Source organism: Suncus etruscus, chromosome 3 (genome assembly GCF_024139225.1).
Source record: "Suncus etruscus isolate mSunEtr1 chromosome 3, mSunEtr1.pri.cur, whole genome shotgun sequence".
NCBI classification, from domain to species: Eukaryota; Metazoa; Chordata; class Mammalia; order Eulipotyphla; family Soricidae; genus Suncus; species Suncus etruscus.
Genome location: NC_064850.1, coordinates 134580232 through 134606649, shown reverse-complemented (window position 1 = coordinate 134606649; position 26418 = coordinate 134580232). Strand labels below are relative to the sequence as shown.

The 26418-nt window shown below is 40.3% G+C and overlaps 1 protein-coding gene across 1 annotated transcript in view; it reads right to left on the bottom strand.

Moving 5' to 3' along the window:
• Positions 1 to 26418, bottom strand: part of MTCL1 (microtubule crosslinking factor 1) — a 124309-nt gene that overhangs the window by 86712 nt on the left and 11179 nt on the right. Inside the window, exons 2-3 of the mRNA XM_049770187.1 lie at positions 25881 to 26105; positions 23226 to 23384 (exon numbers count right to left, since the gene is read on the bottom strand). Coding sequence (XP_049626144.1) covers positions 23226 to 23384; positions 25881 to 26105 — 384 coding nt within the window. The remainder of the gene's footprint in view (positions 1 to 23225; positions 23385 to 25880; positions 26106 to 26418) is intronic.

Below are 26418 nucleotides of genomic sequence, written 5' to 3'. Positions count from 1 at the left end.
TGAGCAGGAGTAAGACATAGTTGTGATGGACGCTTAGGAAGTGACTAAGAAGAGAACTGGATCTCCGAAAGGGTCCAGCAAAGTGACACTCTGCAGTGTCTGAGGAACCACTTAGTGCTGGGATTAAACTGGGAATTTTATATATGTGTAAAGATGTGCTTTAACTCTTCAAATTATCTCCCCCACCCCCTTCCCAGGAGGATTCAATTCTTTATCTTAGATTCTTTACTTCATATGTACATGGCTTGCATATACATGTACCTTTCACATAACCACTCTGGAATCTTGACACTTCTCTTCAAGAAAGGAAGATTTGGGGAATACAAAGGTGGTACAAGGATTAAGTGTTTGTTTTACATGCAGTCAACCCCAGTTAAATCTCTAGTACTGTATATGGTTCCCTGAGTGTTTCCAAGAATGACCCCTAAACACAGAATTAGGAGTATCCCCTGAGCACTTATCAAATCCTGATCCTGTCCAACCGGCTACTTGCAGTAACAGAGTCCCACATACTTGCTCTAAAGCACAAAGAAGAACTCAGTCTTAGGTGGAAAACAGAAGGGGTGAAGGTAATCCACAGTAGTAAGACATGTGTGTGTGTGTGTGTGTGTGTTAGTGGCAGGTACCAATGAGCTGTGTGTGTGTGTGTGTGTGTGTGTGTTAGTGGCAGGTACCAATGAGCTGTAACCAGACAGAGGCCCTGTCATACTTGCTCTAAAGCACAAAGAAGAACTCAGTCTTAGGTGGAAAACAGAAGGGGTGAAGGTAATCCACAGTAGCAAGACGTGTGTGTGTGTGTGTGTGTGTGTGTGTGTGTGTGTGTGTGTGTGTGTGTGTGTGTGTGTTAGTGGCAGGTACCAATGAGCTGTAACCAGACAGAGGCCCTGCCAGGCACAGGTTAGCTTTGAATCTCTGATGTGTTTTAGGAAAATGATAATTAATGGACAGGAAGCCACAGAGTCACTGCCCTTTACAACTTTCTGTGACCATAAATACACAGCTGGAGACTAGGAACTGATGAACTCACCAGAGCAATTACAGGCTGCAGCTCAGTTGTCAGGGCCTTGGCTTTGTTAGAAAGAGGTCACTCCATGGCCTTATCTTCCTCAAATGATTGTACTGGAAACTCTTATTTTATCCTTCATTAACCTAACTAACCAGCAGCACCTCTTCTGGGTGCTGGGGAAACATTTAGCTCCAATTATGGAGCTGGTTCTACTGCTGCTGCTTTAATATACTCCAGGAAGCGTCAAAAGCAGAGATATCCATTCCCATTCCCAGAAGTTCTGATGTGGCCCGAAAATTAAGAGTCTTCTTTTCTTTTCTTTTTTTCTTTTTGGTTTTGATTCTTAAGGCTCCCAGGGTTGAAGCCTTTCAGGGCCATTGGGTTCAGCTCTTGGCCCACATTCATATATTCCTTTTCCTTACCTAATGAAAGCTCTGATGCAAGAGGCACCTTGTTAAAACCTGCTCCCAGCCACTGCCATCTTCTAATCCTCAAGTAGGGAAAGCTCTAAACAACTCTCCCATCATTTCAAAGAGCCCCTTTGAAGCACTCAAAGGAAAGCAAACAGCCATGTCTATCCCCTATCCATCTCTTTATAGAGTTAGAAAACAGGGGCCAGGGCTGGAGAAATGTTCAAAGGGCTGGAGCACACATTTTGCATGCAGGAGGCCCAGGCTTAATCCTTGGCACTTTATGATCTCCCAAGCAAAATTAGAAAAGTGTCCAAAATCTGAGGAGGGGAAGAAAGGGAGGGTAGTAGAAGGATGGGAAGAAAAATGGAGGAGAGGAGAGAACAGAAAGGAGAAGAGAAGAGAGGAAAGGAAAGGAGAGAAGTGAAAGGAGAGGGGAGGAGATGGAAGGGAAGAAGAGGAGAAAGGAGGAAAGAAAGAATGGAGAGGGGAGGGGGGAAATAGGGAAAGGAGGAGAGGAGGGGAGGAGAGATGAGGAGAGGAAGAAAGGGGAGGAGAGAAAAAGAGGAGAGGAGAGCAATTCATCCTTCCAAAAATTAAATAATCAGTGAAGCTCTCAAACTGACTGGGATGACTGAGGAGTGGGACTTGAACCATATGTGAGACAAGTTTTTGCAGACAAACTTATAGCCATATCAAACAAATCCTCCTCCGAGAATCCAAGACCTGACACCATGCCAAGGACAAATGGCTGCTGACCCCAGCACATGATCATGTAGGATATGGGGGGTGGGGGGTGTTGGGAGGAAAACCAGTCTGCTAGTCTTTGAGCCTGCCTTGTGTAAGCCATTGGTGCTCAATGTGGGGGCACTTTGGACCCACAGAGATATGGTAATGCCCATAGACATTTATGATTATCACACATGTAAAACTCACAAATGTAAATATGGTTTATCTGCATTTAGTGTACAGAGACTACAAGACAAAGAATGATCCCAATGCTGATGTCCACGGGTCTAAAAAATCCTATCCTGAACATTGACGCTTCAATAATGTGGGCCTAGTCATATAGACCCATCAATAATTTTTTCAAAATTAAATCCTCAAAATGACCCTGTTCCACAATCTTGAAAAGAACATGATGCCACAGTATCTTCCCAGGTAGACAGGTCTGGGCTAAAAATTCTTGGCCTTCTTGGAATGAGGGCTAGAAGATTCCCCTTTCTGCCTGAGGACACAAGTGCCTGCAGCCACACCCAACACTGTCTGACACAGAAACAACCAGTCTCACAACTAAACCTCAATAAACTGCCAGGCCAACAAATCATTCCAGCTCCATAGCTCCTATAAAGACACCTCCAAATGTCATAGTCCTGTCAGCCCAGCAGGATAACAGCAAATTTGATAAGAAAGTTGCATAAAAGATCACCAAGATCAATGAGTAAAAACAGTAAAATGTTCAACTAGCACCAACCAGCCTCCAGTAAATCCTTAGATCATGATTTTAGTAACACTGTTGTGAGATATAACAATTACCACAAATTGACTTTTTGATGATGCCCTTTGCCTTTTGTTGTAACAATATGAAGTAAATTTTGTGCCTACAAAGGGGCAGGATGGTAGATGGATACTGGTAGAGAGAAAGAAGGTCACTAGTGGTGGGACTGGTATTGGAATGCCTGAAACAACTGTACTATATCAACAACTTGGTTATAATAAAAAATGTTTAATAAAATAACAAGAACCAGGAAAAAACGTACCTAAATCCCAACCCAACCCAGTAAGTAGCTGAATGGTAGAGCAGCTGCCTCACATGTGTAAGCCAGCACTGCCAAAATAAATAAATACATCTATAAATAAAAAAAAAATCACAACCCAAACCAAAAATGCTATACAAGAGACGTCTTGGAAACAACTGAAAAAATTCCTTGTTCGATCAAAATCGAAAAGTAATACAATAGCCTGATCAAACCTGACATGGGGTCTTTCAGCAACAGGGAAAACCTTCAACTCCCATGAGAGAATTTCTACAACTTTCCTTTCATGGAAATTGTGAAAGCTATTGATCATTGGGCCAAGACACAGCTGAAAAGGCTGAGTGCAGGCTTTGTATGTGGGAGCCTGGATTTGAGTTCTGGCAACGCATGGTCCCTTGAGCACTTCACTTGCAACTCCTGAGCACAAAGTAGCCCATGAGTATGCCGATGTGGCTCCAAAACTAAAAGCAAAACAAATAAAGCTCTTGCTCATTAAGTCTTTCATACACATGTATTTGACTAACATAGATAAGCACTTATTAAACTCTAAATTTTTGATGGCTTATAAAAACCATTAACAAATTTTTTTCTTAGAAATGGATTTTATTTCACTCATTTAAAAAAAAAAAACACTCATTGCTAATGGATGCCTCTAAGAAGACTCACTTTTACCACTCAATGATCTGCCATAAGAAATGTGAAGCTCACTAATATAACTCACTGGCTCCTATACTGCCCCTTTCCAGTTGCCAGTCCTATTTATTTACTCGCATATCTCTAGTCAGAGAAACAATGTTAAGAGGGAAAATAATGGGCAAAGATCTAACCCACTAGGCAGAATTCAATAATGCACCAAACTTGTGTTTGGTAAATAAATACTGTATTGCCTGGGAAACCAGCTCAATCAGCATCCAGTAATAACACTGTCCATATTCAAATGCCAGCCATATAATACACCCCACATTCAAGAATACTCCAAATTCCCTTGTTCCATGAAAAAGCTATTGGTTAAGGCAAAGAGTATCTGCAGGATTTTGGAGAAAATGAAGTCACAGACATCCAAATAAGTATTCTTTAAGAAAAAGAATTAGCCCGTATAGGAGCCAGAAAGATTATTGAAAAGACTGAGCATATGTATGAGGAAGGTCAGAATTTGATTCCTAAATCCATATAATCCCCCCAAAACACTGCTGGGGGACAAGCCTAATGCATAAAGCAAGGAGTAGTCCCTGAGCATTACTAATAGAGCCACAAAACAACAAATTTTAAAAATATTATCCTGAATTCTTGATTGTAGAGATTAGGACAGGAAAGAAAATGGGGGTTGGGAGTAAGAAGACACAGAAGGAGGGAGGGAGGGAGGGAGGGAGAGAGAGAGAGAGAGAGAGAGAGAGAGAGAGAGAGTATGTATTGGGAGTAAGAAGGTACAGAAGGGAGGTAACAGGGACAGGAGTAGGGACTTCAGATATATTGGTGGGGTGGGGAGAGAGAGAGAGAGAGAGAGAGAGAGAGAGAGAGAGAGAGAGAGAGAATATCCAAACCATTCTGCCAACAACATTGAAGGCAGGTGTGTGTGTGTGTGTGTATGTGTCCAAACCATTCTGCCAACAACACTAAAGGCAAGACACCCAAACTCTAACAACCAAACTTACAACTGTGCTTATTTAAGAGGCAGGCTGGGGATATATGGAGGGAACTGGGAACACTGGTGGAGGAAAAACTGATACAGTTGGTGAAATCAGTGCTGTATGCTTAAAACTCTATTATGAACAACTCTATAAATCATAGAACCTTTAAAAAATATTAGCTATTCTCTATAAATACACTATGAAGGCGAGTTCCTTGGGAAAACTGATCTTTCTCTCTCTCTTCCCCTTCCCTTCCTCCTTCCCCTTTCCAACATATTCAAACACTATCTAATCAACTGCTCACTGACAAGATTTTCTGTAATCCTGTGTTACACTATTCAAAAGGGCATCTTTTCAATGCTGAATGGGTTTTGATTGCTAGAGGGAAATGTGAAAACTGCTTATGAGGCTCTATTTCAAATCTTTCAACTTGATGACTCTCATTTCAGTCAGAGAAAATCCAAGAAAGCATACAACAGGGGCCAAGAAAAGGATCAGTGGTTAAAGAGTGAGATTAAGAGTGGTCCTAGGGGGCCAGAGCAATAGTATTTGGGAAGGGCGCTTGTTTTGCATGCGGCGGATCCAGGTTTGATACCCAGCATTCCATATGGTTCTCTGAGTACCACCAGTCTGAGTACAGAGCTAGGTATCACCAGGTATAGCCAAAACCCAAAAATAAAGAGTAGTTCCCCCATCCCTAAAGGAACTTGAGAGATAGTACAGTAGGTAGGGTGTTAGCCTTGTACCCGGTCAACCTGGGTTCAAACTCTAACACCTATAGGGTCACCTGAGCCTGCCAGGATTAATCCCTGAGCAGAGATCCTAGAGCAAACCCTGAGCACAGCTGGATGTGGCCAAAAACTGAAAACAAAGCAAAAAGAAATGTGGTTCTAGAAGACCTTGCAAGTGAGAACCATGAGTTTGGTCCCTCATACTGCTGTATATGCCTATTGTGGTCCTAGCAGCACTATTTTTTATGCCTTATAGCTCTGTTCTCAAAGATCCCCAGCTCAACAAGTGACTTTTCAGAGGCACTTCACCCAAGTGTGAAAATCACACATCAACAACATGATTCCCACCTATCTCAAGAATCTACAGAGGGCAGGGAGGAGTGGGAGGGTGTTATGCTGAGAAAACATACCATGTATCAGCATATTTCCTACACATTTCAATTTCTCCAACACCGTTCTATAATTGAGGATAAAAGTTCCCTAAATAATGTTACATCAATAACATCACTTACATCAATAAGACAGACCTTTACTCCTGAAAAGAGAAGTTTGTTTATTTTTACCCATAGGACCATTTTTTGAAGTAAAATAGTTTTATAGTTGTATTTAGAAAGTATGTGAAAGAGGAGGAAAGAAAAAACCCATATAGTTAAAGAAAGGAATGACACACCTCAAGTTGGGAGGCTGTCAGTTCTGGAGTGGAATGCTCCACGGCGTGGTCTGGATGCATGTCACTGCTAACTGAAAGTCTAAAATTACTCATAAATAAATACTCTGTCTATAATTCAATTGCACTTATAAAAAGCAAAGCGAACACTTTCTGTTTTGCCAAAATCCACTAATCTCACCCGAATGTTAAAGCTAGAAAGGGCATCACCCTACACTTATCACAAGATTCCTTGGAAAGGCAGCACCAGGGGCTGGGGCAACTTTCCACAGATACTGCCTGTGTGTGCAGTGGATTTCCAACACAGCAGTCCTTGGGGAGTCATCACCTTCCTGAAAGACTATGCATGCAGCCACAGGGGGGGAGCTACTGAGGTAACAGGTTCAACTCAGCACACTGCCATAGAGAAAGTAAGGAGAAAATGCATCCCATCCCAAACCCCACAAGTGGCAACATGGGGTGAGAACCCCAGAGACTATTTGAGCCTGGAAGAATGTTCTGGAAGTAGTTTTGCTTATCACTAACCAAATAAAGTGAGTTTCTGATCTACTGTAATCAATGTTTGAGCTAGAGCAGACATACTGGTTTACATGAACTGTATTGGGCTAATCATTTACAGAATTGGAAATTCCTCACCAAGAGATTTCTAAATAATGTTATGGCTCTTTTCCAAAGGAAAAAATAAAGATGGTAACACCTTTACTTATTAAACAAATATTTACTGAACAATTGATAAAGGCAAGAATGTCTAGAGACACTTACATGTATCATTAGGCAGAGATGTGATGGTAGTTAGTACTGAATGACCATATCCATTCCAAAATGCCACTAAGGGATTAAGTGAACTGCTGATTGGAGAAACATCATACCAAGCACTTTTAAGTGAGTTAAAAAAAAAATCAAAGTTGCATTGGCAGATTATCAAAGAAAGTGACCAGAAATAAGCTTGCACAAATATGCCCAGTTCATTTTGACAAAGGTGCAAACGTAGTTAAATGCTAGAAAGACTTTCAATAAATAGTGCTGGAGTGGATCGGAGTCAGATAGTGCAACAGGTAAGGTGTTTGTCTTCACACATGCTTCTATTTCTGGCACTGCAAAGGGTCCTTCAAGTTCTTTCAAGAGTGATTCTTGAGCACACAGTCAGGAGTAAGCCCTGAGCACAGCAGGTATGAACAAAAAACCACCCCCAAAGACAAAGAAAGGAAGGGAAAGAAATAGTGCTGGAATAAGTAAGCACTCATAGGTAAAAAATGTGCTTTGCTCTTCTCACTCATACCTTGTGCAATGTAAAAATATGAAACACTGAAAAGAAAAAGGAGGAGAAAGAGGAGGAGGAAAATGATCTCAGAATCTAGGGCAAGGCAGAGAGCTCCTAGAAATGATCCCAATAAAAGGAAATATTTATAAAATAAACTTTATTAAAACTATAAATATTTACCCTAAAAAAGACCACATTGAAATGATGAAATACAAATTATAAAGTGACAGAAAATATTTTCACACTGTGTATCTGACAAAGGACCAATATCTGGACCCCAGTGAGAACTTTCAAAACCCAAAAGTAGGGCCCAGAGAGATAGCACAGCGGCGTTTGCCTTGCAAGCAGCCGATCCAGGACCAAAGGTGGTTGGTTCGAATCCCGGTGTCCCATATGGTCCCCCGTGCCTGCCAGGAGCTATTTCTGAGCAGACAGCCAGGAGTCACCCCTGAGCACCGCTGGGTGTGGCCCAAAAACAAAAACAAAAACAAAAAACCCAAAAGTAAAAAAAAATGTTTTTGGTTTTTTTGGGCCACACCCATTTGACGCTCAGAGGTTACTCCTAGCTATGCGCTCAGAAATTGCACCTGGCTTGGGGGGACCAAATGGGATGACGAGGGATCAAACAGCGGTCTGTCCTAGGCTAGCACTTGCAAGGCAGATGCCTTATCTCTAGAGCCACCACTCTGGCCCCCCAAAAGTAAAATTTTAAAAACAGTAAAATAAACAAGCAATTTATTAAGAAACTTGGAAAATGACATAAAAACATTTCTCCAACAAGAACATGTAGATGGCAAATGTCACAGCAAAAGATTCAGCATCTTTAGCCATTAGGTTAAAACAAATTAAAACTGCAATGGAAGAATGTCAGAGTGGCTAAAATGACAAGTGGCAACAACCTGTGAGGTTGCAGAAAGTGCCACATGGCAGTGGTTCCAGAAAGCATTTGACTAGGAAAATAAAACAGGCTCAGCAAGGGAGTACCTGCCCAGCATGCAGAAAGCTTCCAGTGCTATCCCTATACAGATATGTATATCCCTATATCTATATAGGGTATATATAGGATCCCTGTATATCCCTATATATGTATATACATATATGTATATATCCTATATATCCCTATGTATAAATAGAGAACTATTTATAAACATAGAAAATGTGTATATATGTGTATGTAAATATGTAAAATAGAAAATAAAGTAGGCAACAACTGTATCATTTGGGGAAAAGTTCCTGGACATCTATCCTGGAAATATCTATCCCGGAAATTTACCACAAGTAAATGGTCCAACATACTCTAAACACTACACAATAAAAAGAAAGGAAGATTAAAATTCACACAACAAGATATATATACCTAGGTCAACTGGTAGGGCAAAAGTCCCAAACTCATCCAGCCTATATCCCCCCTTTCAGATATACCATTATTTAATACTTGTCTCCCTGTTCCCAAAATCAATCTTAAAACAGAAATCTATCATAAAACAGAAATCTATCATAAAACAGAAAGCAAAAAAAAAAAAAAAAACCAAAACAGAAAGCACCTGCTAATTGCTTCAAAAGCTACAGAATATTTAAGGTACATAAATAGTGACAGTGAATTAGAGCAATTCCCACTACCAGTATTGACCTCCCTTCACCCCTGTTCTCAGCAGGCATCTCATATCACCCCCCTTTGCTCCCTGCACAGCCAATATTATTTTTTTGATGGAAATAATTTCTTTTTTTTTTTTTTTTTTGGTTTTTGGGCCACACCCGGCGGTGCTCAGGGGTTACTCCTGGCTGTCTGCTCAGAAATAGCTCCTGGCAGGCACGGGGGACCATATGGGACACTGGGATTCGAACCAACCACCTTTGGTCCTGGATCGGCTGTTTGCATGGCAAACACCGCTGTGCTATTTCCCCGGGCCCCGGAAATAATTTCTTTATTTAAACACCATGTTACTTTACAAATCCCTCTGGATTCTTTCTACAACACCACCCCCCACTTCTTAGCCAGAGCAAACATAGCTCTACAGAATGAATGGCACTGAGTGAAAGTAGTCCCCAAGTGTGATACCCTGTATGAGCCAATTATAATATTTGGGAAATGATACCAGGACCAAATGGACCATATAGCCATTACGGTAGGGCTGAGACTGGGATGGGAGCAAGTGGATATGGTCAGAAAAGGTCAATAAAATGCATTTTTGAGCTGATGGGGCTCTTTACCATCTTCATCAAATCAAGGCTAATATCCTACTGTGATACCGGGCTTTAGTTGTCGAGCTTCGACTACTAGAGAAACTGGAGGAAGGTGACATGGAACAGGTTGTATTTTCCACAATTTTATTCATAGCTGTGAGCACCTCAAAGTCAAAGTTTGACTTTAAAATAAATAATATTTTAATAATAATAAGTTACAGATCCTGAGAGATAGCATAGAGGTAGGGCATTTGCCTTGCATGCAGAAGGACAGTGATTTGAATCCCAGCATCCTATATGGTCCCCTGAGCCAGCCAGGAGCAATTTCTAAGTGGAGAGCTAGGAGTAACCCCTGAGCACTGCTGGGTGTGACTCAAAAACCAATAATAATAATAATAATAATAACAACAACAAATATGGAGACTATTGTGCTGAGTGAAATAAGTCAAAGGGAGAAAGATACATAGAATAGTCTCACTCATTTGTGGGATTTAAGAAAAATAAAAGACAGAATGGTAATAATACCCAAAGACAATAGAGATGAGGGCCAGAAGGACCAGCTAATGATGTGAAGCTTACCACAAAGAGTGGTAAGTGTAGTTAGAGAATAACTAACATGCACTAATAACTAACATCACAATGAAAGAGAGAGAAATACAATGCCTACCTCAAAGAGAGGCAGGGGATGAGGGAAGAGGGAGACATTGGTGGTAGGAAAGTTGCACTGGTGAAGGGGTATGTGCATTTTATGGCTGAAACCTGATTACGAACATGTTTGTAAAGTAACATGGTGCTTAAATAAAGAAATTATTTTCATAAAAAATAATATTGGCAATTCAGGGGGCAAAGGATGGGAAGGCATGAGATGCATGCTGAGAAAGGGGCGAAGAGAGGTTCAACACTGGTAGTGGGAATGGCCCTAATTCACTGTCACTATTTATGTACCTTAAATATAACTGTGAAAACTTGTAATTCATATTGGTCACAATAAAAATAAAATTAAATTAAAAATAATAGTAATATGGGGCCAGAACAGTGGCGCAAATGGTAGGGCATCTGTCTTGCATGTGTTAACCTAGGATAGACTGCAGTTTGATTCCCCGGTGTCCCATATGGTCCCCCAATCCAGGAGCGATTTCTGAGCATATAGCCAGGAGTAAATCTTGAGTGTCACCGGATGCAGCCCAAAAACCATAATAATAATAATAATAATAATAATAATAATAATAATAATAATAATGCCAGAGGGAGAGTACAGTGGATAAGGTTCTTTCTTTCTATGTGCTTGATCTAAATTCAATCCTGGCATCCCATATGGTCCCCTAAGCCTATCAGAAGTAATCTCTGAGTAGACAGCCAGGAACAAGACCTGAGTACCACTGAGTATGGTCTAAAAACCAAATAAATAATATCATAATATGATGTACATACAGCATGTTCCCAACTTCATACAAAAAAGCCCCAGCTCTATCTCTCTCTGCCATGTCATAGCATAAGGTGAACTTTCTCCCTCTATAATTTTTACTACCTTACACTTTTTTTTGTTGTTGTTGTGTTGTTTTAGGGCCACACCGGCAGACTTAGAGGTTACTCCTACCTCTGCACTCAGAAATTGCTCCTGGCAGGCTCAGGGAACCATAAGGGATGCCAGGAATCAAACCCGGGTCTGTCCTGGGTATGCTGCAACCAAGGCATGTGCTATCACTCCGGCCTCACCTTACACATTTTTTAAACTTATTTTTAATTGAATCACTGTAAACTGAGTTTCAGGAGTAATAATATTCCCATGCCAATCCCTTCACCAGTGGCCTTTCTCACTTCTACCATCATCATATAATGGCTTATTGAAAGCCTCTGTAAAAGTTCCCAAGAGTGCTATGAAGGCTTCTATGACATATCTGAGAGGCTTGGGAAGAATGGACAGCATTTCAATGTGTGGAGATGGGAATGTCCTAGAGAAAGAACAAGAGCCAAGTGGGGAAGAGGGGGCCTAGGTTTATTGACAGCAGGGTGTAAGGCAGGGCAGAAAGATGCCAAGTCAATGTACAGAGGTAAATCCTTCTCTCGTTCATCCTCTAATTTTCTCGATAGAGATGGAAGGAGCTTAATAAAGGCTTCTAAAAGAAAAAATTAGTTTTATGAGAAGCATAAAGGTAGAGGTTCCCCTGCTTGCTGACCCTCAGAGAAGGGAACCGGGGTCTACTCAGCTCTCCATGGTTTCTGTGGAAAGAGACTCCATCTTTGCTGGATCTGGACATCAGGTCTGTTGGAGAGAAGAAGAGGGGAGCTATGGGCATTCAACAGAAGACCTGGGGTAGAGTCTCAGCCCAACTACCAACTAATAGACTTCCTAGTGGAAGTCACTCAACACTCACCAGATACCACTTTCGGCATGGATAGATAAGAGGCTGGGTAAGCTACTTCACCTCATGGATCCTGGAAGCTTTTGTATTGGTGTGCTGACACACCCTCAGTGACAGACTGTCATAGTTCCAGTGGTCACTGTCCCAACTTCCAGGGACTCCTTTGAGTCTCAACACACTAGTTTTGTCCTTTCCAATGTGAAAGAAAGATCAAAATGAAAGAAAAATCCTGCTCTGGATGACAGAATTTAAAGAACCACAAAACAAGAGAAACAAATCATCCAGAACCACCTCAGTATCTCAGTCCTAACCACAGGTCACCATGACAATGTAAAGAAACACAGCTCCCAGGGGCCGAAGAGAGAGCATGGAGGTAAGACATTTGCCCTGCATGGAGAAGGTTGATGGTTCAAATCCTGGCATCCCATAAGGTCCCCTGAGCCTGCCAGGAGCGATTTCTGAGCATAGAGCCAGGAGTAACCCCTGACCGTTGGCCCGGTGTGACCCAAAAACCAAAAAAAAAAAGAAAAGAAAAGAAAAGAAAGAAAAAAACACAGCCCCAGTTTCACACAAGACAAGGCTATAGTGATGCTGAGGGAGACTGCAGGGTCTGTGAAGGCAGGCCACAAGGGTACCCCAACCAACCCAAAGGCCTTCATTATGGCCTTGTCTGTATTTTGACAAGAGCTAGTCCCAGGTGATCAGAACAGACTGGTAGGTTCTGGATCAACTTTTCCAGCAGCAGCAAGAAGCAACCTTTAGTACAGTTCCTGGCTATTTCACTGAACGCTCCCACATCTTCTCATCCATCAGAACTGTTTCAGGAACACTGCACATATGAGAGCATTTGAAACCAGCCATACTTCCTGCAGTCACAGTCCTGTTGCCAGTCATCTTGGGCTAGCGTGCACTGGCTGATGAAGCTTTAGCTCTAACCTCTTCCTTCCCTCAGGGCTGGACAAAAGATGGGGCTCTTTTCTCTGCAGACACCTGTCAAGATGCACAGACATGCATCCCAGCTCCTTCTCAGGTTTCCATGTTTGGAGAAAGAGTTCACCTGATTCTTCCTGCTCCTGCCCTCTAGTCCTTTCTACTACTATAATCATTAAGCAGGTCACGTACTAGAGATTGAATTTAGGGCCTGGGATTTCTTCGCACTTTCAGCTCTCTAGCTCAAGTCATTCTGTGCCCACCCCAGTCCCTGCCAATTATAACTAGCAAATCAGATCAGATGTTTCTTAGTCCATTTGAGGTACCCTGGAGAACAAGTTGAGCTAACAAACAAAATGCATGCCATGGCTAGAGCAATAGAACAGTGGGTAGGGCACTTGTTTTGTATACACTTGGCCAGATTCAATCCCCAGCACCACATATGGTCCCTTGAGCCCCACCAGGAGTGATCCCTGGCATAGAGTCTGGAATATTCCCAGAGCACCACCAAATATAACCCCACCAAAAGCAAAAATTGAAGCAAACAAAGGACAAATGAATCTCCTGCCTCTGTTCCACGGGGTCTGTTGCTTCCCTCCATCCCTTGGTCAGTCACTGACAATGCCCATGCCATGGGGTTCCTATCTGTGATGTTTGAAACTGGCTCATCAGAGAAAATCTATTTCTTCCAAGGAAAACCATAAAGTCTAGAAACACAGATAGTATTATTAAATTAAATTATATCATAGCAATAAACCATGTATGATGTTTGTATATCTCTGTTTCTAGTATATCTTGTATATATACAAGGACTCTATTTCTTGTTTAACTCTGATGATTTTGGCTGTTCAGAGTTTCAATGAAAGAAGAAGTCTCACCCACTGGTAGGAAAAAAGGTAGAAAGATACTGTCTTGCTCTATTTTAGCTATTATAACAAAAGTACCATAGACTGAGTAACTTACAAAGTTAAGTTTTTATTCCTCATAGTTCTGCAGGCTGGAAAATCAAAGAACATGGGATTAGCAGTCTCAGTGTCCCATGAGGATGTCTCGGGACAAAGTGTTTCCTGAGGCTCTCTCAGAAGGCATGAATTTCTTTTATGAGTTTCCATCCACATAAGTTAGTTACCTCCCAAAGGATCTACTTCCACATATCAACTCACTGAAGATCAAGATTTAGCTAGGATTTAATATATGAAAGTGGAGTGAGTACAGACACTTGCTCTATAGCATAGCAATTTCCCAGACAGAAGACAAAGGCACAGAAGCCTGGGAAAGGGGAATAATGGCCACAAGTAAAAAATAGGAGATTTCCTGAGTAGCAGAATAGGAAGAATCAGAAAGAAAGATGGATAGAAGGGCTGAGTCATGGGCTGAGAACCCACAGGTCACTTGTGGGGCTTGAGAGCTTTTCCTGATCCCTGATGGGTCACATCCTGTTTTGGCATCACAGAATACTAAACTCTTACAAATCTTCCTTGTAATAAACAGCAAGTAATGCTAGAGAAAATATGGCAAACAAAAATGTATACACACACAATTCGTATTTAAAAAATATAAAGCAACATTTTTTAATGTGAGAAATCCATAAGAATGAAAAACCAGGGTAGTTAGTATAAAGTATGTTAAAGAGCAGTGAGTAGGAGGGAATGGTGGAAGTTTCCAGACCCAGAAATAGGTCTTGGAAATCGGGGGTGGGAGAAGAATTTTGATTAGTTCACTCAAAAACAAAACCTGTCAAAGTGCTATATCTGACTAGAAGGAAGTAAAAATTTGAGGGTGAGAGTGGGGATGTTAGAAGGGAACACTGGATGATGGGGAAAAACTCCAATACAATATCTTATTTTACTGTTTTGTTTTGGGGTCACACCCAGCAGCACTCAGTGGTTACTCCTGGCTCTCAGCTCAGAATTCGCTCCTGGTAGGCACGGGGGACCATGTGGGATGCCAGGATTCAAACCACCATCCTTCTGCATGCACGGCAAATGCCCTACCTCCATGCTATCTCTCGGCCCATTTTATGTTACTTTTGAGTCTTATGTCAGTTCAACACATTCCATTTGGCACATGATTCAATTCCACTCCAAATATGAAGAATTGTATTTAGGCCAATGATACTTCCAAACTTCCAAGGCCTCTTAGGAAAATCTTACTTGAATCTGATACCAACAATAGCTAAAGTGTGAAAAAGTTTCACTGGGACCACGGAGAATGACTTGGGTTGGACAGACTGGTATGCCTGAAACCCAGAGTCGGTCTTATGCCAATAAACTTCTGGGGTAAGGCCTTTTTGTAATCAGGTCAAGGATTTTTTTCCATTTTTCCCCTTTTTCTGGACCTATGCAAACAACAGCAATTGCCACTATCACACCTTTACTATATATTTTTACTTTTATCCTTTAAGGAAAAAAATACAATTTACTGAACTTAAAAACAAATAACTGCAGTAGAATGCCTGTCTCGAATACAGGCAGAGAATGGGAAGGGGGGAGGGGGGAATGTTACACTGGTAAAGGGGGGTGTTCTGTTTATGACTGTAACCCAACTATGATCATGTTACTTAAGTAAAAAATATATTTAAAAAATAAATTAATTAATTAAAATTCAAAAAAAAATCTTACTTGGTCTTATCAACAGACTAACAAATACCTTGTAATACCCACCAAAGGAGCTCCTAATAAAATTCATCTTGCTGACAGAACAAGAGTCTGCAGATGTGAAAGAGAAAATTAGTAATACCATGAACTTGTTATAACAGAACAAAGTGAAAGAAACTAGAACTCTGGAGCCAGACTGATGGCACAGCCGCAGGGTGTTTGCCTTGCATGCAGCTGACCCAGGACAGACCTCGGTTCCATCCTCAGATGGTCCCCCAAGCCAGGAGCGATTTCTGAGCGTATAGCCAGGAGTAACCCCTGAGCGTCACCAAGTATGGCCTGAAAAAAAACAAACAAACAAACAAAAAAAACACACTAGAACTTTAAAATATCTATAGCTGTAGGGTCAGAGAGATAGATAATACAGGCATTTAGGTGCTTGCCTTGCATGTGGCTGATCCTGATTCAATCCCCATATAATCCCCTAAACAGAACCAGGGCTTACCCTTTTTTTGTTTGTTTTTGGGTTTTGGGCCACACCGATTACACTCAGGGGTACCTCCTGGTTATGTGCTCAGAAATTGCTCCTGGCTTGGAGAACCATATGGGACATTGGAGTCTAACCCAGGTTAAGTCCTGTATCAGCCATGTGCAAGGCAAATGCCCTACAGCTGTGCTATCACTTCAGTCCCTAACCAGGGCTCACTCTTGAGCCCAGATCCAAGCACAGTTCCTGAGCACCACTAGGTAGAACCCCAGCCTCTCCCCACCAATTAAGAAAAATAAAATATTTAAAGTATTAAGAGAAGAAATTAAAAAAATTGAAAAAGAACAAGCAAATTATTTAGATCTAAAAATAAACGCATTAAAATAAATACATAATGGATGAATAAGATGGGCAAAAATTATGGAATTATCTATAATACAGCAAGGAAAGGTAACATTTAAGAACAAAGGAATAGGTAAGTGACATGGAGACTGGGACGAGAATAGCCCTGTATGACAGAGAACACTGATTGAAATTCAGGGAATAAGGAAGAAACACTAAGCAAAGCAATAATTTCACTACTGAACACTAGTCAAAGAGTGAGGATTTTCCAGATTTAATAAAAGCCATAAAGTCTCCAGTTGTCAGTAAGTGTTGATCAAAATAAATAAAATAAAAATAAAACAAATCTAGATATATCAGTTTGGAATTTCAGAATACTAAACTCAAGGAGGAAATTATACAAGTGACTCCAAGAAATATAGATCATTTACTCAAAAAAGAGCATAATTCAGATACCAGCCTGGATTACTGATAGGAAAATAAAGTAAAATCAAAGTGTTTCAATTCTATGTCCAACTAAAACCTTTCTTGTTTTTGGGTCACACCCGGCAGTGCTCAGGGGTCACTCCTGGCTGTTTGCTCAGAAATAGCTCCTGACAGGCACGGGGTACCATGTGGGACACCGGGATTCGAACCAACCACCTTTGGTCCTGGATTGGCTGCTTGCAAGGCAAACGCCGCTGTGCTATCTCTCCGGGCCTAAAACCTTTCTTAATTGTGTGTGAAATAAAAGCATTTCTAATAACAATATACACTCTTTTTTTTTTTCGGGCCACACCCGTTTGATGCTCAGGGGTTACTCCTGGCTAAGTGCTCAGAAATTGCCCCTGGCTTGGGGGGACCATATGGGACGCCGGGTGATCAAACCACGGTCCTTCCTTGGCTAGCGCTTGCAAGGCTGACACCTTACCTCTAGTGCCACCTCGGCAGCCCCTAACACCATAGACTCTTACAAAAATAACTATAAAAATTTGTAAAAGAGTGGGCTCAGAAAATAGCTCAGAGGACTTAAAGCATTTGCATGTGGGAGGACCAAATTCTATCCGTGGGACACATGGTCTCTTGACTGCCACAGAGCTACTACTGGGTAACATGACAGGAGCAATCATAAAACATCATGAGTGTGATTCAAAAATGTTTTAAAGAAAAGAATAAAAGAGGTAACAACCTATAAAAACAGAAACAAATTCGGAAGCAAGGGCTAATAGTCAAAAAGCAAAGCTAACAGATTAGAAAATATATTAATATAAATAAGCACAAGTATAATCTAAATTAAATTAATACATTAAATAATAATAATAAATAAGTCAGGAGGGGTATAATTTTTGAAGGATTAAACTAAGTGATCCTAAAATAAAATATTTTGGCAGAGTTTGGGGTACACCCAGTGGTATTCAAGGCTTATTCCTGACTTTGTGCTCAGGGGACTCAGATTGGCTTGAGGGACCATATAGGCTAACAGTTAATCAAATCTGGCCAGATGTAAGGCAAATCCACTGTACTTCTTTTATCCCGAGTCAAGTTTTCTATGATGATGTCTCAGGAAAAAAAGTAGAGATAATGTAAGTATTATATATTAGGTGAAATATGTAAGTGTTCAGGGAAATCATCAAAATTATATTAATATTTACTCTCTTTGGCAGCATACAAAATAATATTAATAGAATGCATAACTTCAGAACTACAGAGAACAAAATAATTAAAAATTCAAAGAAAAAACAACATTTAAAAACTATCAGGAGGGGCCATAGAGATAGCACAGTGGTAGGGCATTTGCCTTGCATGCAGTCACCCCGGGATGGACCAAAGTTTGTTCCCTAATATCCTACATAGTCCCCAAGCCTTCCAGGAGTGATTTTTGAGCACAGAGCTGGGAGTAACCCCTGAGTGCTGCCAGGTGTGGCCCAAAAACAAAGTGAAAAAAAATTCAACTTTAATAATTATAATAAATGTAAATGGACCAAGCTCATAAATTTAGGGAGGAATTCTCAGATTCCAATTTTAATTAGATATATATTTCCTTCCTTAAAAATACACTTAATGCATAATGACATATGCTTTATGAAATAAAGCATAAAGAAAATAAAAGGAATCACAAAAATACTACAGCAAGCATATATCAACCAAAATAAATTTTGTATAGAAGATAAAGTGGACTTTACAGTGAAGCACTAAGTTAGAGGCCACTAACAAATAATAAAGGGAATAATTCATAAACAGTCTTAAGCATGCATGCATTTAAAAATATGACCTCATGATAAATATAGAAATAAGTACAGAAAATTTTGATTAATTAAAAGAAAAAATTTAGGGGCCGGAGCAATAACACAGCAGTAAGGTGTTTGCCTTGCAATGGCCAACCCCAGATGGACACTGGTTCAATTCCTGGCATCCCATATGGTCCCCTGAGCCTGCCAGGAGCAACTTTTGAGTGCAGAGCCAGGAGTAACCAGGTGTGACCCAAAAACCAAAAAACAAAGAAAACATTTAGCATACAATTCTAGTTCATAAAATTGAGCCTTTTCTGTGAAATATGGCTAAAGTTTGAAAGCTTGAATTTTAATAGGTTTAAATTATAGTCTTGACCCCCAAATTGGAATATATTAATCTTCTCAAATACTCATGAAGCATTAACAAAGTTGAATCATTTAACAGGCACAAAAGAAGTTCCAATCAAATCCAGAGAATTAATACCATATCCTGAAAGGTGATGAGAGATGTCCTCTTCCACAAGAACTGACAGTTGGTTCCCTGTGGCTCTATTCCACAATCCTAGTTCACTGGAATTGTCTAGAACAGTGGTTGGCAACCTTTTTTTCCAACTAAGCCAAATCTCGCCAAAACCATGATTGAAATTTATTTTGAGAGCCACACAGGGCGCGCACTGACAAAGGCTAGGAGCATAGTCCTGACTCCTGGAGCGGCCACCCGGCACACAGAAGAGCCAAATTAAAAGTGTAAAGAACCACATGTGGCTCTCGAGCAGCAGATTGCCGACCACTGGTCTAGAACATAACTTTCTTTGTGTCAGCAAACTTGGCTGTCTCTCATTTGTGTCTAGCATGTACTAAATACTGAAAAAAAAGGAAAAGGAAAAAAAAGCCCATCTTGGTAGCATGTAATAGGGTAAAAAGAACTGGAAAAATCTTTATGAAGTTGAAACTTAGCTAAGGTTAATCATTTTCAACATTCGGAGATACTCTACTATATCAAATTGAATATTAGGAGAAATATACTCAACCCAACAACAAAATGGAGGGGGATGTGGGTGTTTGGTGCGCTGAATATGGCATAAGTGGGCACAAGAAGCAAGAAAGCCAAGCAGCTCCTTGAAACTGGTTAACTGGCAGGTCCAATAGGAATTAATTTTGCCAGTCTTTCTTATCTTATCTCATTTATCAGTGCAGAAAGTGACTTCTACAAGGACACAGCTCTATTAGTGCAAAGACTAATACAGACTCCTCTCAGCCTTCTAACTGCCTATTCCTTCATTGTTACCACCAAGGAGTGGGAAACCCAGCTAGGAGACAGGATAGGCCATATAGGACATATTTTCCATGTCATCTTAAACAAGAGAGTAACTAACATGTTAGATTTTGCCAGATTTTTTAAGGTAGGGTAGGTAATTAAAGGTAAAAATGGAAAAGAAAAAGACCAGAAATTGAACATGCCTTTAATGTGGTTGATTCCCAGTGTTGGCTCTCAAATATTTATTTCAAACAAGATTAAAGGATAATGAGAATAGAGAAAGTGAAATTTTTTAGTTGGGGTTAAAATGAATCATTTTAAAGTGTACAATTTCATTGGCATTTAAACAATGACAATTTTAGCAACCATCACCTGAATTGTTTCAAAACATTTTTATCATCCAAAATGAAATCCTGTATCCATTAAGCAGTGGGTTCCCTTGTCCAAAGTCTGTTTTCTGTCTAAATAGGATGATCTTGACTGGATATTTTCTACAGGCAGAATTATTCAAAATCTGACTTCTTTCATTAAGCATAGTTTGGAGGCTTATCCAGATAAGTTATAAAGAAAAAAATTAAGTTTGAAAAAGCAGATCGAGAATCTAAAAGCACAAGGCATAAATTGAGAGTGGGCAGCATGCAAGGCAAGGATAATTGCTATTTTTAAAACCTGGATGATTAAAGGACACAGCACTACTAGCACCAATGGGAAAAGCAGAAACCAGTGTAGGTGATAGAGCATGTGAAGTGGCGAATCTGTTTCTGAACACATACAAAAGCCTGGGAGAAACCCAAATGAAGAAGTCACTAAGCAACTGAAAATACAGATTATGGTAGTAATTGCTACCATATCCACAGCATTGAGAAGACACAGATTTGTGCTATTTCACTGCCCTACAAGGCAGTACCCCTGGGTATACAAACATCTGCAATAAGGGTTAGTTTTTAGACATATACTCAAGCAGACTGTCCTTGACGTTTTGGTAATGTGAAATTTATCAAATTTCAGAGATGATTATTGTTGCGCAAGACCTGACAGACAAAAGATTGCCCTGATCCCAGAGCAAAGAAGAGAATGTAGTTGGCATTTCCAATAACTATCTCTCCCACCACCTTTGAGCCTGGTATCATTTTCTGCTTCCAGTACATTTTCCAAACAACTCAGCCTTTCTGATTTTGAGATTCGTTTACCAGTTTAGTGTAAGTTTGTAGTCCCACCAGTCTGACTGCTGTTGTGAAGGTAAAATACTTACTGTATTCTGATTGAGCAATCACTCTGAGTAATTTTAATCCACAAAAAGGGAGGGATTGATCCCTCCACTTTCTCTCCGCACATCAAACTAAAGCCATAGCATGCTGGAGACCATGCATTATCTTTGCCTAACTGTGATTGTCAGAAATCATTTCCCCCACAAAACAGCTTCATATCTGATCCAAAACAAATTCATTTAAATGTGTTCAAAAGAATCTGTGCTTGCTGAAAGTATGTATGTCCCATTACTTATTTTCTTAAAATAATATACAATTTACATATTTAAACACAAAAATACATATAATATGTGCCAAAGGAGGGCTGGAGAGATATTACAGCATTCAAGGCACTTGCCTTGCATGTATCCAACCCAGTTTTAATCTCTGGCACCATAAGCCCTGCCAGAAGTGATCCCTGAGCTCACAGCCAAAAGTAAGCTCTGAGCACTACTGTGTGTGCCCAAAACAAAACAAAACAAAGCAAAATGGGCCCGGAGAAATAGCACAGCGGCATTTGCCTTGCAAGCAGCCGATCCAGGACCAAAGGTGGTTGGTTTGAATCTCGGTGTCCCATATGGTCCCCCGTGCCTGCCAGGAGCTGTTTCTGAGCAGACAGCCAGGAGTAACCCCTGAGCACCGCAGGGTGTGGTCCAAAAGCCAAAAAGAAAAAAAGAAAAGCAAAACAGAACAAAATGATCAAGTGTGATTCTAAGTTATTTTCGATACTTAAGGCTAGACTCACATGAAAAATCTTGAGAAAATATTATATAATATTACTTAATATTACACATTAAGAAATCTTGAAAAATATTAAAATATTCACATTTAGCAAATGTGAACTAAAGGACAAAAAGTGGAAGTTTTTTTACTAGGACTCCTAAGTGTAGAAGATCTTTGATAGGGACAGAATGCTCTAGTCTTGGAGACAGTCATGAATATAAATTAAATGGCTAAGGTTACCCTCCAATAAAAGAAAGTTCTCAGAATTTACTTCAAAATCTTCCTCTGTAGGGCCAAAGAGATAACACAATGGTAGGGCATTTGCCTTGCACGCAGCTGATTCATGATGAATGGTGGTTTGAATCCCTGCATCCTACATGGTTCCCTATGCCTGCCAGGAGCAATTTCTGAGCACAGAGCCAGGAGTAACCCCTGAGCGCCAATCGGGTGTGGAACCCCCCCCCCCCACACAAAAAATCTTCCTCTGTGAAGCTATAACAATCCCAGTGTCACCTATCACCTGTACTCATGCTCTCCCCCAGTAAGGACCCCACACTGACTCACAAAGCTTCCTATCCCAGCAGTGCTTAAGGTTGTTGTTCCCAGGTGATGCTCAGGAGACCACATAGAGCCTGGAACCAAATCCTCACATTTACACTCTACCACTGGGCCACCTGCCTGGCCCAAAAATTTGTCTGTAAGTCAAATTGGCTGAATAATAGGTAGAGGAAGCACTGATAGCTGATCTATTTACACAGCTTAAAAAAAAACAAGCTTATCAAATATTTCCAGTGCTTTGGAAGACATGATTCAAGAAAAATATAACTCCAGTTAAATTATATATTCTAGCAACAATGTACTCCCAATTTAAACCCATAAGAGAAGTTAATAACCAGTTCATCTACATGAAAAAAATGTCTTTATTTCTTTCTTTTTGGCCACACCTGGTGAAGCTCAGGGGTTACTCTTGGCTATGTCTCAGAAATCACTCTTGGCTTGGGGGACCATATGGGATGCCGGGGGATTGAACTGCAGTTCATTCAAGGCTAGCCTAGGCAAGGCAGATGCCTTACCGCTTGTGCCACTACTCCGGCACTGAAAATTATTTTTTAAAGAATAGCCTTAGACTAGCATCTACTAAGACTTTTCAATAAAGTGCCACATAACCAATAGTTTTAGACTTTGCAAGCCACATACAATCTTTGGACACAGTCTGCCTACTTTACATTTATTTTGTGTGGTAGTAGTTGCTAATAGTGCTGTTTACAGTGACATCCAATCACATAAAATATACTTAGTTCACAGGCCAAGAAAATAGATGGCTGCTTGCCAATCCCAGCTTTAAGGCTCCACTAAGAAAAAGGTCCATGGAGTCACAAGAACCTCCCAAGTGAATCTGAGAAATTCCCACACTTCTGGATTACCTCTTTTAGTCTCTCCAACTCATTCTGGAGGGCCTGTTTGGATATTTCCACTTCAATCATCTGCTGTCGGAGAGTTTCGTTTTCATCTTCAGCTTTAGCACGCTTTTCCTCCACAGTTTCAAGTTCATGGTGCAATCGGACAGAAACATCCTTGGCTACCTGCATTGACCAATCAAGATAATTGTCAAAATACGTGTGTGAGTGTGTGTATACATATATATAATTTCCAGACTTCTAATATATAACACAAGTGTTTTCAAAAATGTTGTTTTTTTATATGCTTTTGCAATCTCCTTTTCCTCATCATATTTTGTGGGTTTCTTTTAATGTCAATAAATTTTACTTTACATTTTAAAAAGTAACTATGGAGGCCACTTGTTTTAAATGAATGAATAAACAAGAATATGACTTGAGCAGGACTAACTACCACTATGGAGAACCCTACTTAGTTATCAAATATCACTCACAAATGCCAGTTCTGCTCAAGCACACATGCTTATTAAATGACAGATTAGAAATTACCACCATCAACAACAACATCAACAGAAGCATTTTTGTTTTGTGAGATAATACCAAAACTAGCTGCTAAAAATAATCAAGAAATTCTGTTTGTAGTCAGTATGTGAGGTATTCAAGTTTTAAGTTAATTGTAGTAAAATGTCCGAATGTTAAAAGCAGTTAAACATTTTTACCTGCAAGAGAAGTCAATTACTTTTATAGAACACTGAAGGACATTTTGTTAGTGGTATATAAATTTGATAGCATTAAAAAGATTCTTTTCCTATTTTGAGAATGGAAAGCTTGAAGAGATTTCTAAGTATCCTATAAGAAAGAGGACATTATGCATTATTCATCTCTAGATAAATGATTTGCTAAGTGGGACACAAGAGAAGTCAAGCTGCCCAGCAAGGTATCAAATCTGGGTCTCTTTTACCTCATTCTTATTTCTGCCAGTAGTTCACAAGAACACTTTAGCCAGTTAGATCACTAATCCTCCTTCAGTTAAATCACTACTACAGAAGTTTCACTTAGGTTATGATGATTCTACTTTTCCTATCCCTAGAAATTTCAATAACAATCAATAAAATAGTATATGGTTATGAAATTTTTTAAGAGCAGAGCCTTCAACTAGAATGGAATTTATAATCAATCACTTGGGTTATGATTACGTATTTCCTATCCCTAGAAATTTAAATAACAATTAAAGGAATTTAAGGTCAAAGTCAATTTTTATGAGTGGCTTTAAATTAAAATGGAACTGATAATTGATTGCAGGGAGACAGAAGTTGGGTCACACCTAGTTGTAACCCAGGGCTTATTCCTGGCTCTGTGCTCAGGGATCTCTCTTGGCAGTGCTCAGGAGACCATATTAGGTGCCAGGAAGACCATATGTATACTATGGTTGACTGCATGCAAGGCCAGTACCTTAATGCTTGAACTATTTCTTGGCCCAATAATCAAAAGGTTTTAAAAAACATTTCATGACTAAGGATGTAATTTAGTGGTAGAGCACTTGTCTTACATTTATGAGGCCCTGATTTGATACAAGGCACATCATAATTATCAAAAAAAATAATTTCAGATATTTGGAAGACATTTCTATATCATTTCTCTTTAATCACCAGGCAGACAGGCAGGTGAAGGTGTTTGCATTGCAAGTGACTGATCCCAGTTCAATTTCTGGTACCAAATAGTTCCCCAATCACCAACAGGATTGACTCCTAAGCACTCCCAGGAGTGGCCCTAAACCACTTCCCCACTCCATGAAGAAATGCAGAATAAGAAATAGGGCTGGAAAGATAATACAGGAATGAAATTAACTGTCTAGCATGCAGCCAACCCTCATTCAGTCCCTAGAACCACAATGTCTCCTGAGCGCGACTAGCAATGAACTCCAAATATATATCCAGGAGTAGCTCCTGAACATCATTGGTTGTGGCTCAACCCCATTCCCAAAATGCAAACTGGCAAGTATTCATTCTTTTTTTTTCCTTTGGGGAATGGTGGTGTCACATCCAGATATGCTCTGATTTATTCTAGGCTCTGTACTCAGGGAACACCCCTGGTGATGTTTGGAAGACAATATGGGATGCTGGAGATCAAACCCAGTCAGTTATGTGCAAGGCAAGTGCCCTGTCAACTACTGTATTCTATCTTTTGGCCCATTTCTTTTATAATAGGGTCACATTTAGTAGTCCTGGAGCACCAAGAGCCAATTTTAGCAATGCTAAACACTGTAGTGGGAGCCTCATAATTTGGTTTGTGATGAAGAAATTGCTTGGAGCCAACAGAGTTACACCTAACTGTGGCAGAGATTGTACCTAGGACCTCACATCTGCAAAGCCTGTGCTTCATCGCTTGACCTATATCCTCAGCCCTAATTCTTTTTTTTTTTTAAAGAGCTATTAGTGTAATTTCTTTCCTTTTTTTTTAGGTCTTATAATCTCCGATTGCATGACAAAATGAATCCTGGGCCATCATAGCCAAGGGACCACACATGTCTGTGAGTCAAAGTGAAATAGAAATGTTTGTGTTGGAAACTGTTGGGAGAAAGAACAGGAGAAGCTTGTGTATATGAGGTCCCAGGACTATAATTTCAGGCCTGAGGTGAGGTCTTAAAGCTCCTTCCAGGAAGCCACAGCTTTGCTCATTTACCTTCAGGTCCTGCTCCAGGCTACGAATAAGCTCTCCATCCACCTGTCCAGTCTCGGCCACTTTCAAGCTTTTCTGCTCTGCTTTCCTTAGGCGGTACTGCAGGATTCGGCAGTTCTTATTAGCACGGTCCAGTTCACGACGCAGCTCCTGCAGCTGGTAAACATCTTCCTCCAGGTAACTGTCCCTCATCTCTTCCATTTCAGCACGAAGTTCATCCAGCTCATCCTACACAAGCCAGACAGAGAGAACTGATAAACCAAGTCCAAAAAAACCCCAAGGTGTCTACCCTTCACCTTGACTCATAAGGTTTACTTCAGTCCTGCACACATACCCACCTACTTAGGAGCATCCCTGTGCAGGAAAGCTAAGATTTCTGCAGAGGCGGGCATGAGAAAATATTGCCAGTGTCTGTTTAAATTGTATGACTCCAGAAACAAACAAACAAAAGCACAACAGCCTAGATTATTTATTGCAGTCTGTACTCCTCTCGATGTGCTCCTTACATAATTACATTCATACAAAATTCAGGACTGCAAAT